This window comes from Labrus mixtus, chromosome 3, assembly GCF_963584025.1.
Source record: "Labrus mixtus chromosome 3, fLabMix1.1, whole genome shotgun sequence".
Lineage (NCBI taxonomy): Eukaryota > Metazoa > Chordata > Actinopteri > Labriformes > Labridae > Labrus > Labrus mixtus.
This window is the reverse complement of record NC_083614.1, coordinates 28181650-28194792: the sequence shown is the minus strand read 5'-3', so window position 1 is coordinate 28194792 and position 13143 is coordinate 28181650. Positions and strand designations below refer to the sequence as shown.

Here is a 13143-nt window from a genome sequence, read left to right as displayed (position 1 = left end):
GATCAGTGTACCTGCTGAGATTGTGTGTTTTTTTTTTGTGTTGGCGTTATAAGAGCTACTGTAATCGTGCAGTGCTGTGAAAATAACCCTACACCGAGTAGTGTGAACATGTTGTTAACGACATTACATCTGCTAGTATTTCTTGTGTGTTTCAGTTCTGGTGGCTGATTTGTTGATTTTCTTCCCGGCTGTGGTTGTTTACTGTTTTTACCTGACTGATGGATCCTCTAAAAGAAAGGTAACACGCTTACTGAGACATTGAAAAGTTCTACCTTATGAAGCGATTGAGCGCCACTCTGCTTTGTAATAACTGCGTTTCAGGGAGTATACATTTAAACATACAGTTTATAAAGGTTATGATAAGATCAGCTATTGATCTTTGTTAAGAGGGCACCTCATGAGGTATACAAGTAATAACTGTGGACCATTATAAAGAATAAAAAAAAGCCTTTTATTCATTAACATCTCCCTTTAAAGTCTGCAAAGTTTATTTAAGTTATTAAAAATCACGTCCCCTTATTTTGATAACACCTGACATACAACCAGTGAACTTTTTCAGTTTTCTGTTTAAAGGGGACATATGGTATTATGAAAATTCCACTTTTACAGTGTTTCTGAACATACATTTGGGTAACCTGGGTGTCTACCGACCCACAAAATGTGAAATGAAAATGCTCCATTTCAAATGTGCTCTCCTTATGATGTCACAATGGGATTCTGGTAAAAGAATACCCCCCACCTGTGTTGTCTCCGGCAGCCACGATTTACCTCAGGGGGGAACACACACCAGAACGGAGCGTTCTGAGAGAGCTGGTTTCTACAGGGTCACAAACCTCCTCTGGTTCTTGATCCATGTTATACTTAGACCAAAGCACAGCACTGATGTTTCATTTAGACCACAGGGGGACTGTTTGAAAAGTTTGAAAAGGGGGATTATATGTCCTCTTTAAAACACAAACAACAAAGATATTTACCTCCATGAGACAATCTGTTATTTTTACTCGTTTGTCAGTGCAGGAAGAGGCAAAAAACTCAAAGCGCTTATTGAAAGCCTCCGCCTTAATGATTTTTGAAATACAGTATAACAAAATCAAAGAAAGTCATCATTAACATACAGGAAACAAGACTTATGCATGCACATGTTATGCTAATAATTAATAATGCATGCAAACCAAAAGCAGAAAATGTGAGAATATGATTTTTTTTTAACACCTGTATGTACAGTAAGTGGTTTACTCACCGACATCTTCTAAATACTCCTTTTTCCACAGGTTTCCACTGTGCTCCTCTTCCTTCTTTACCCGGGGCTAATCCTCATTGACTACGGCCATTTCCAGTATCCTTTAAGCACAAGTGCATCCCTGCTGTTTGTTCTCTATTATATCATTTTCATGCTAAATGTTGTGCTTCGATAACTTGCCTCGTATTGAAAGCCCCATGCCGACTCACACCAGGCGGATGGTACCATGAAGGAAACATTTGAAGCACTTGAAGATGAACTGAGTGAAATAGTGAAGTTTCATAATCCTTGAAACGTTCAAACTGTGATTCTATATGTGTGTAGTTGCTAACCACTGAACAAATTATATTTTGAGGGCATTGGTAAACCAAACATCGGATGTGGAAACACTTTGTAGCCTAACAGCAGCATCATGTGACTTTTTAGACTTCCTAACAGACTCATAAACTGAGCCCTAAACTAACCCTGGATCAGCTGCTGTTTTTGTCACACATCAGAACATTGAGTTGTTTGTCACCGTTAAGTGAAAAAGGCATGACCGTGTCAAAGAGCACAACATTGATCTTAACCATGTCAGGTACAACGCAGTGAGTCTGGGGTTTGCCCTGTGGGGTGTTCTGGCTCTGGGTCTGGGCTGGGATGCATTTGGCTCCTTGGCCTTCTGTCTGGCTCTCAACTACAAACAGATGGAGCTGTACCACGCTCTGCCCTTCTTCTGCTACCTGCTCGGAAAGAGTGTCAAACTGGGCCTGACGGGCCGAGGGTGAGTTGGTTTAGTCTTCGTCCAGTGGAACGTAATCCTTTTAAAACCAAAGAATTGTTTCTTTTTTTTTTTGTAATTCAACTTTTTATTTTAACTTAACATTCAACAAACAAAACAGACAGCATTGTTGCTGTACAATAGTATGCCCCATAACATAACAACTGAGTACATAATTGGAACCAAAATAACAATTCAGTAACCACAGTATACACAGTATATCTTTATCATTACAATGCACCAATGGTACTACATGTGTAAGCAAAAAAGTGTCCCCATAACCTCTGGAAGTTCTCACCTTTTATTATTGATTCTGGCTAACACTTGTTCATAAGACACAGTTTCTGACATAAGTTCCATCCATTGCTTAAACTGTGGGGGGGGGGCGTACTTTTCCATAATCTAAGGATCAATCGTGCGGCCATTACGACCCCAACGTTTATCACAACAAGTTCATATTTCGATACTTTGGTCAATTCAGTTTGATCCCCTAACAGGCAAATCCTTGGGGATTTAGGTATTGTCATACCCAACCCCTTACCTGTGTGTTCCATGACTTTGTCCCAAAATGGGTTTACAAGTTTGCATTCCCAGAGTGCATGTAAAAATGTTCCTGGTTCTTTCTGACACTTCCAACATAAATTATTGGCCAGTATGCCCATCCTATGGAGTTTAGAAGGAGTAAAATAAAACCTATGTATTATTTTATATTGAGTAAATTTCCCCCTAGCCTCCTTTATATACCTCCCCGTATTTGATAGGATTTTTGACCAGTCCTCCTCGCTTAATTCACATTCTAAGTCTTTCCGCCAAATCATTCTCAAACAAAATCTTTTTGTAACCCATTAACAAAGAATTGTTTCTTTAGATTTTGGGAAATTGAATGAAGTAATGAAGTTGTCCTTTTTATTTTTGATCCTGTATTCTGCAATAAATTTCAGAGTGGCAGAAACTGGATGTTTAATTAGGGATGCACTGATTTTGAAAATCAGCGCTGACACAGTAATGCAGATGATTTAATAACAATTTATCAGATAGATGATTCCTATGTTTTTTTCATTACTTCATTGTATTTATTCGTGTCTCTTTTTCAAATGAGCGTTGCCGTTTGATGTTTTTTAATTGTTGTTAGAACTCCCTCCTCTTACACACTGCGTGTCAGAGATGCTGTAAGACCCAACATGTAAACCCATCAGAGTGTGTCCAACAGGTGACTTCTCCTGTCCAATGAGAAACCTCGGAGGTATACTAGCTTGCCAGCATTAAATTGATGTGACACAACAGATACGCATCGGACACTGACATCATGCACCCATGACATTTGACGATGGGGCGATGTCCTTCAACAGGGCCAGTGTCAGCCAATACCGATGTGCAGCTGTAAAATAAATATTCTTAAGTTATTTTTTGGGTTAGGGTTTTTGCATTTATAGGAAGAGAGACAGGAAATGTTGGGAGGATGAGAAGGGGTATGACATGCAACGAAGGGCCGAGGTTGGATTTGAACCCCAAGCCGCTGTGGCGAAGGATTATAGCCTCTGTACGTTGGGCGTGTGATGAAACCGCCAGGCCATCCTGCCGCCCAAGCTGTAAAGTCTTGCCACAATGTGACGGATGTCGGGAACGAAAGAAGACAGTTCAAATGTGATTTAGTGAATTTTCATATTTACTACATCTTAGCTCAGTTTGGGGCGGCAGTAGCTCAGTCTGTAGGGACTTGGGTTGGGAAGCGGAGGGTCGCCGGTTCAAGTCCCGGCGTGGACCAAATATGGAAGTTGGTCTGGTAGCTGGAGAGGTGCCAGATCGCTTCCTGAGAGCTGCCGAGGTACCAAACCCCTTCCCCACCGCCAGCTCAGGAGCGCCTGCCGGGGGCGTCTTCGTCACTCTGACATCTCTCCATTAGTGCATGTCCATATTCTGTTTGTACATGTGTGTGTGTGTTGCATGACTCACAGAGTGTAAAAACAGAATTTCCCCATGCGGGATCAGTAAATCTTAAATATTAAAAAAAAAAAAAGACTGTGGAAACCTCCCAGTGTACTTTCTGGAAATTAGATGATCTCGCAATAAAGCATGTGAAGGCAAAACGGAGAGGATTAATTTATTTTTTTATATCCGTGAACTTCTGTGAAGTCCCGAAGAAATTGGCCGCGTCTTGTTTTGGCCGTGTCATTTATTTTGTCACTCTGCGGTGAAAGTGTCAGCTGTGCGCTCAGAGGAGATCTATGTAACGTCAGTGTATAAGCGAGCCGTGTCCTCAGGAGAGCCGCAGAATGACTGAGGTAATCAGATTGGATGCTGTTACTGGTGGGTCCAGTGTCTGTTTATCTAGTAACAATGTACCAAGGGCATTTAGTAGCAAATGGGGAGCTGGATTATAAGTGGGGGGTTGGAGGGGGGAGGCAGGAGGGGGGGGGATATGTCCAGATGACACTCTCGCCATGCCCAAACTCCCCAGCTATGCTGTGCGTGCAACTTAACCAGCAGCTTCACAGTTACAGCTGACAAGATAGGCTGACCTACACCGAAGACTTTCAGCTGATGCATGGGCTTTCACTGCATTCCTCAAGACGAGGGTCAAACCCCAAATTTAGGACATGCAAGACAGTATGCACTAATTGTTTGAGGAGTAAAAGGAGACAAACTGAAGCTTATTTTTATAAAACGGTAAAAAAAAAAAAAAAATCCCCACAAAAAAAGTCTGTTTGAATTCAAAGATGTCAAACTGTAAAATGTGGAAGTCCAGTGAGGGTGGATACTTAATGCAGGACACTAAATGTGTTCCTCCTGCTCTCTGAGGTGACTCTCTTTTCCTCTTGTGTGTGTGTGTGTGACCCCCGCTCATGTAGGTTCCTCACGCTGGCGAGAATCGCTTCGTCGGTGTTGGTGACCTTTGCCCTCTGCTGGCTGCCCTTCCTGTCCGACCCCGGCCAGGCCTCGCAGGTGGTCAGGAGGATCTTTCCCGTGGCTCGCGGTCTCTACGAGGTACAGTAGAGTGTGTCTCGAGAGACGATTTAGCCGGAAAAGTGCAGCCGCACCGATAAGCTTCATGTTGCCTCGGAGCTGCAGTCTGATCAAGAAAACATTTGTAGTCTTTGTCACGCAGGGGTCTAAGAATAGCAGCTCCCAATATATCATTAAGATAATATCTCCTGACAAACACGCTGTTCGTCCGCTATGGCCTGCAGAAACGACATATTTCACAGAAACCCTCGAGGTGCTGCAGATGTTAATTCTCCTCTGCAACTTCACAGAAATGTATGTATGGCTGTGACTTTAATTATAGTAATCAAATGTCCTGAAATTACAAACACCATACGCAGTGAAATTGAAAATGTTTGGCATTTTGATTCAATAAGCCTCCGGGATTATTTTGATGTCTTACATGATAAAAATGTATGTTTCTCATGTAAAGGAACAGCGATACTGTTGTGATCTGCCGGATGTGAGTCTGTGGCTGCTCTTCAGGCGTAGACATCCTCAGGATGTCTGCAATCTAAATATAGAGTATAGAGTAAGAGTTAGGGGTTATCGAAAAATGATTAGATTGAGAGAAAAGACGCTGAGTTTTGCATGTTTGTTTTTTTTTCTTCTGTCTATCTGACTTTTCTTTATCTTTTCCTTACTGCTACGTCTTTAAGAATAGGTGCGTTTCCTCTCTTTCCTTAAGTTTACAATAAGTTTAACTTTGGTCATTTATCGGGTTTGGGATATGCTTCCCACACATTGATGGTTCCCAACCTTTAAAGAAGCTAAGCACCTAGCAGCAACAAGCTAAAGTAACGATAGCTTACTGCTGCTCAGTTCATTCATCCCCTCTTGACTTCTGTTACTGCTAAAGAACATTTGAGAAACACTGACTTGACTAAACATGAAATGGTTACATTTCACTGGTTACATCCTTTAATTTAAGATAAATAAATAAACAGCCGAAACATGTTTGACCGTCGACACTAGCTGATGACTTTGGTTGATGTAGCACCTTTTGCTAGCAGCGCGCAGTGTGTGTGTGTTTATTCATCGACTGATTTTTTTTCATTGTTTTCACGTTCAAAGAAATGTATCATTTACAGATGTAACATGATACAGACAAAAGAGAAGATGGTTTAGTTTAACAGTTGTTCATATGATTGAAAAAGGAAAGAGAGAAAAAAAAGGGGCTAATGGAGAAGTGAGTGGCAGAAAAGAGGTTTTTTATTGGTTTATTATTATTGACCTGAAATTGGTTTGTCATTTCTTTGCAGCTCAAAGACAGTATACTAGGTAGTCCAGATGTGATTTATGTTATTTCAGTGTAGGCCACTCTTCTTCAGAAGAATAAACAAGTAGTTATCCATTATATAAATGGCCGACAGCCTAAAAACGTTCTGTGGCACACTGAAAATAACTTTACTATAACTTTACGTGTTTGGCCTGTAGCTTCCTCAGGTTCGCACCAGAAGTTTTTATCCATTATTGGCATCAGAACAACTGAAATTTCACACCACTGTGTCGTATCTTTACATTGAGTAGTTTATCTTTAATTTGCTCATATTATTATCTGCATGTGGAGTAATGTTCGGCATTAAACGTTCACAAAGAGATATCCTTAATTCACCTTTTTTTTTAAAAATAAATATAACTTCTGTTGGCACATGATGTTGTTGAGAGGAACGACACAGCGAGGGAACTCTTTAAGGTTTTAATCCTGTTAAAGCGAGAGTGATATTTTTAGCTTTCTTAGGGATGACTTTATTTTGTTTCTTGGTTTGGTATTTTTGTTTTTGCCTATTTTTAGTTTCTTGCCTGCAGAAATGAATGTTCACTATCTTTTAGGAAGTTAGAGGTTTCTCAGAAGCCATTGATGGGTTTAAATAATATGATTTGGAGCTCGTGGTTGTGGCGGATGCTTTTTTTTTTGTTATTCATAAACAAGCCGTGTGGCCTCTTCCTCCCACTGCACACGGATCCCCTGCAGGATCAGAATAAAATGGTGAAAGGTCAGGAGATCAGTTCCAGTCGGTGTTTGGTGTGTACAGTAACAGGATAGAGATAAATCCAACTAATTTATGACCTGGCTGTTTTCAGCACTTCATAGCACAGCCGTGTTCTGCCCGTATGGACTGATGAGTCGGGCCGACGCTACGCTTACAGGCGTATCAGAGCACATGCAACAACTGCTGCCTGCTACGGAAAGCACATGAGTATGTTAGCAATGTTGGGGAAGCTTGTTGGAAAGACATTAACCTTTTGAAGAAGTCAAAATACAGCAAAGCGATACACAAAGAGATCAATAAAGCTGCTAAATAAAAAAATACTGTGATAAAAGATGACAAATATTCCCTTTGTTTTGCATCCTAATGATTGCACTCTTCCTTTAATGCTCTCGCCTGAACCCTTTTATTAAGATTTCAGCCGCTCCTTCTTCCTCCCATGTCTTTGTGTAGGGGTCTGACAAGCTCTCTGTCTGAGTGTCTCATGTAGGCTTTCTATGGAGGTCTTTATTTGCCTCCAAAGGCTGGCATTTCTAAAGTTTATGCTAGAAAATAAGAACGGAAGTAGGAAAAAAAGAAGAATTTTCAGAATTATTTTGTGCAAATGAATGAAGCAATAAAAGGGTCGGTACCCAAAGTTTGTTAAATTAAAATCAATGACTTTAGAAAGTGTCGGACTCCTCCAAACAGGACCTTTTTGTCTGGATAAAATGTGGATAAAAATGAAGGAAGCTTGTCTCTTAGTATTTCAGATACAGCTAAGGAACATACGGCATTCAGGGGAGGGGGAAAAGACCAAGAACACATTTTAAAATATGAAAAAATATAATGTAAAAAAAGGCAAATGCCACAAAAGAGCCACTCACTGAGTTTATTGCTAGAAGTTGCCCCCTTGTTTACAGTTCATACATGATCAATTACAACATTACATTACCAATACTCCAATATTTATGGTTAACAGTGAGGAATATCTGTCTCTCACACGCACCTGCTGGACTCTAGGGTTCAGGTTGCGGTTAAACATGGTCAGGGATTCTTGATTAACGGGGGAAGCTGCAAAAACGAAATAAAGCAAATACTCTGAATAATGAGAATAATGCAGCAGGGCTGAAGATAAAGGGTGAACAGTTACAGAGCTGAAGCAGTGCTAAGACAAAATGATGTTGTTATTTTTCTCTCATATTGCTCTAAAGTTGAAAAGGTATCAACTTAATAGAAGAAAGTAAAATAAAAAAAGGTGGACTGAAAACCGGGTTCACTGTGTGGACAGTTTCATCGCACACATACACACCTAGGCTCCAACCGATGTGGGATTTTTGGGGCCGATATCGATATTGGGGAGAGAAAAAAATCAGATACTGATATATTGGCCAATATATTTCTTAGATCTATGTTCGATCTGTAGAGATAGATCGATATACTCATAATGCAGTTATCAAACACTTGTGGAAAGATGTACAGTATAACGTAGAATAGCTGTTCTCTCAACTAGAAAATAACAGGTCATGTATGTGCGTCACTGCTCGACAGTCTGGAGGGTGATAATGCTTGTTGTAATCCATATAGCGCCCTCTGCTGGTGACAGACAGAAAAAGAACTGCTCGTGTAATACAACGACACTCAAATGAAATGCTATTTTACTGATGAATAAATCTATTGATATCGGTGCATTATCGGCTTAATATCGGTCGGGCTGTAATACACACATATGAAGCTGCGGTCAGTCAGACGTTACACACGAGAGCAATAGAGACAGGAATATGATATTCATTTCAAAATAAAGCGCTCGTTTAAAGTGAGAGAGTACTTCAAAGTCTTCAGTTCTAGGTGTTGAAAGCTGTCAGAGGTAGAGTAACTGTGTGTGTTTCTGTGACTGACAGCTCCAAGGGAAAGCTTTGCAGCTCCCATGTCTGAAACCCTGTACCCCCCCCCACCCGAGGTGGCACCCGGCACAAGGTGTCACGGATGTGAGAAGTAATTGAAAATTCTACCAGGGGGAGCAGATGGCAGCACGCGCTGCGGCAGTAGTTGTTCATCCTGAATGATGCAAACATAATACACAGGGTGTGAGAGACACTATACTCCCCTGTGACGACAGCACGAGAGGCTGCCGGGGGGGGGGGGCAACTCGTCCTGAACTAATTGTGAAATTGTGCACGTAAGCAGAAGCTTTGGACAAGGGGACAGGGGTGAGAAGGGGGTCCAGGGGTAGGGGTGGGGGGGGGGAGAGGAGGATGGCGGGTGTTCTGGTGGTCGTGGCAGCCTCTGGGCGGGAGCAGTTGTAAGTTTACCCACCGAGCTGCATTCTGGCGTCTCACGTTGCTGCCTGCTCACAAAAATGGCACCAAATGCTTCTCCCTGTGAAATTCCATGCTAGCCTTTAGGTGAAGAAGTGCACCCCCCCCTCCCCCTCCCCATACCTCCCTTGAATTCATGTGTTGCCTTCAGGAACATTCCCGCAGCAGTTATTCGAAGCAGAGAGGAAAGAGAGGCAGAAACGGGCTGAGACGCCACAACAGTGGCCGGTCAAGTGAGTGCTGACTTGACTGCCATTAAGATCCACACAGCTGTGCAGAGAGCAGCTGTAGACCAGAGACGAGAGAGAGAGAGAGAGAGAGAGAGAGAGAGAGGAGGAGGAGGACAGAAATAGTCTTTCTAGACAGGGCCACACACTGAATCCATTCACAGCGTAATAATAACGCTGATTTAGGCCCTCTCTGTCTGTGGCTTGTGATATCACAGTGCACGGTCGAGCCTCTGTATCATCTGATCCCTGCACAACTGCTTAAGCACTTAAATCATCTGAATCTCACAGCAACGCCCTCCTCAGCTCTGATAAACCACAAGCACTTTAAAGCCAGTATTAAGGTCCTAACATTTCTTCCACGTCATTCACAAAGCTCAAAGACCTGTTGTTGTTGTTGTTGTTTTTTCACAGGATATTCACAAGACCAATATTCACATGATGCAGTCAAACAGCTGAGAGGAAGTAAAGAAATTATTATTATTAAGAGGATATGGAAATTGCAAAAATGCCACATTTCTCTGCCACTGTTTTCACCCTTAGCGAGACAAATCAAGTGATTTAAATGTATTTCTTAGACTTTGGGAAATTGTGAATTTCTGTATTTTTTAATTTTTTATTCTCCAAGTAAAAGGAGTGAATCAGTAAATTGCGAAAAAAAGCTTCAAAATGATAAACATTGTTTATATGTCAGTACTTTATTTGAGCTAAATAGTTTGTAAATAAATGTGTTTATTGCTTAAATTGCCATTCAAATCTGATTCTATGGAGAATTCTGAAACATGTTGACCTGACATTCCCAGCAGAGCTCTGTGGTTGGTCTCTAACTGCTGGTGATGCAGAAACTCCTCTGGTTTCACACATGACCTTGTGTCCCCAAGTTTACGAATGCGCCTCATGCTTTTTCTGACGGCAGAAAGTGAATTTATGTCGGAGGGTTACCGACGTACAAAATGTCCCGGTGGAATGCGGCAGGGAATTTGTATTTCACTTTCAGTGAGGAAGTAATGACCTATAGCAATTTACTGTCACTTTGAACCAGAAATAAGAGCGTCTTTCTTTTTATTTGTTGGTTTCTAAACTGTGCTTCTGCTTTCATGTGGCCTAAATATCTCATTATTCAAGTGCTGTGTGTGTGTGTGTGTGTGTAAACAGGATAAGGTGGCCAACACATGGTGCAGCTTGAACATCCTGATAAAGATCAGATCCATTTTGTCCAGTGACACTCAGATCTGCCTCAGGTAATCCCTCTCTCTCTAACAAGCTTTCACTATTTACTCCTTATCTTTCATCCCCCCCCTCTCTCTCTCTCTTTCTGTTTTATCGTTCTGTGTTTTTCTTTCCTCTTCTTTGATTTAGTCAACCACTTTTCTGCTCCTCTGAGAAGTACGTTGAATCAAATTGAATTTGTCTTAAAGGTACAAGTTTGATTTGACGATTTGAGGTTTTACTTGAAAAATCCCTGCGAAGACACTGAAGATCCAATATTAGAAGATTTGGCAATTCATTTTCTTAACCAAATTATTTATTGATAATAAATGAGATACTTTATTTCGAACCAAAAATTAAAATCAGATAAAAAAAAAGTTTCCGAAAAGGAGTGGGAAGAAGTAAAACGTATATATCCCTACTTCTTTGTCACATTTCTTCTTTTAGTATATTATTCCACAAATGCTCACAATTATTTACAACTAATAAACAAACATATCCTCGGTTTGTTTTCCATCTAAAATAAATAAATAAACCCCTGTGTGTTTACAATCCAAATATCCACCCAGTGTTACAAAATATAAAGTATTACCCCTAAAATATTACAATCATTGATTCTGATTTCATCCCATCCAATAAAGCAGCTTAAAGAAACAAAGAGTCAAACGAGGACACAGTAAAAATTGAGCAGTGGGCCAAGGACTAACTATCTGCCCACTTCTCTTTGGAGCATCCCTGGAAGTTCATTGATCAGTTCCAATGACCAGAAACCCCACAACCAGTCGATTCACCGGCTGTGTCATGGTGGACACTGCTTAAATAACCCGGCATGCTAAATTTAGGAGTCCTGTGTTTGCAGCATGGACACGTTTCTGCTAGTCTGTTAAGTCCGGGGATCAACTGGGACTTCTTTGACCGTAGTGCATTTGGACAAATGAAAAAGGCACTTGTGTTTTTTGGCGCAGTGGGTGGATTGCTAAACGTGCTGGTGTGGGTGTACTGTTTGCGTTTAATGAATCAGCTGTGAGAAGTTATCCTGACCATGAAACCCTGCCCGACACATGCGTTACAACCCCCCCTCTCTCTCTCTCTCCCCCCCCCCACACACACATTTTATCAAGACATATTTATTTACTGGTTATTCTCTTGATCGATGTCTTTGTGTGGAACTACAGACATATTTCTGCCCTCACACCCTGAACTAAATCGCTGCCTGACCTCTCAGCACATTCACACTGACAAATAGTTTCTCTCTTCCGGGGGCCTCCACCCCCGAGCAGGTGACAATTGAAGGGTTAAAATAATGCCTGCTCACCCTAAGAAAGGGGGGGGGGGGGGTTGTTTTTGTTTAAGTTCCTACATAGCATGGGAACATCCACAGGCAGATGGTTTTATGTTATTGATCCTCAGCATTTCACATTCAAATCAGATCATCAAATCAGTGCCAACAGCTGAATCCTGCTTTGTTGTTTCTGTATTTTTTTCATTGTCCTGTCAAACTTTGCGGACTGCTCCTCAGTGTTCACATGAAGCGGTGTCATTCCTGGAATTATGTGCAAATGCAATCATTCACATCGCCTACCAAATTGATTTAACACTCAAAATGAGTTCTCCTCGCTGCAGTGACTCTACTCTCCCACGGTGGATTTTCTTTGTGCATGTACTGTATGTGTTTTTACAGCGCAGATGTGTGATGATCTGACTCGTAAGTATTTTTTTTTTTTTTTCAGTGCTGCCTGCACACTCCTTGCAGTCCTACCGTCCTGTGTCAGACTTCTGACAAAGCCAACCTTCTGGCAGTTTAAACTGGCCTTGGTAAGTGAGCAGATATTCCTCCCCTTAGAGAGATGAAGCCTGTTTATTCACCAATCCGTTTTTGGTATCAAATATCAGTCATTTAAAAACTTGACACAGTTAAGAACATTTTGCATTCCAATGTTTTGTCTGAAATACCAAATCAATCAAATATAGAATATATGTAATATTGTGTTTATAGATAATTTATTTCCCTCAATGTATTCATTCCAGAGCATGCTGTTCAGCATTATCATTCAGAAACATGTTTACTTATTTATCATAATACACTTTATCTAAAGACGCCTTTCAAAACACTCAAGGTCACCTGACAAAGCAGAGATAAAAAAAACTACAAATTGGTAACGGTAAAAAAGGTGCAAAGGTAAAGCGGAGCGAGGTTATGGATGGCCTTAAAGGTGAGGAGCAGAATCTTTGAAGTCGATGCGATATTTAACCGGCAGCCAATGACGCTGCTGTAGGACAGGTGGTGATGTGATTGACGGAGGGCGTTCCGGAGATGATGCGAGCAGCAGAGTTCTAATCTCAATGTCACTTTTCAGGTCAATTCATCTCTGGCCTTTTTCCTCTTCTCCTATCAAGTCCATGAGAAGTCCATCCTCTTGGTTGCCTTGTGAGTACA

At 41.2% G+C, this 13143-nt stretch overlaps 2 protein-coding genes across 2 annotated transcripts in view; both read left to right on the top strand.

Annotated features, from left to right (window-relative positions):
* Window positions 1-13143, top strand: part of pgm1 (phosphoglucomutase 1) — a 139556-nt gene that overhangs the window by 73022 nt on the left and 53391 nt on the right. The gene's annotated exons all lie outside the window — the stretch shown is intronic.
* Window positions 1-13143, top strand: part of alg6 (ALG6 alpha-1,3-glucosyltransferase) — a 28356-nt gene that overhangs the window by 2189 nt on the left and 13024 nt on the right. Inside the window, exons 5-11 of the mRNA XM_061034349.1 lie at window positions 156-238; window positions 1272-1336; window positions 1818-2003; window positions 4850-4985; window positions 10653-10738; window positions 12437-12521; window positions 13064-13134. Of these exons, the coding sequence (XP_060890332.1) occupies window positions 156-238; window positions 1272-1336; window positions 1818-2003; window positions 4850-4985; window positions 10653-10738; window positions 12437-12521; window positions 13064-13134 (712 nt within the window). The remainder of the gene's footprint in view (window positions 1-155; window positions 239-1271; window positions 1337-1817; window positions 2004-4849; window positions 4986-10652; window positions 10739-12436; window positions 12522-13063; window positions 13135-13143) is intronic.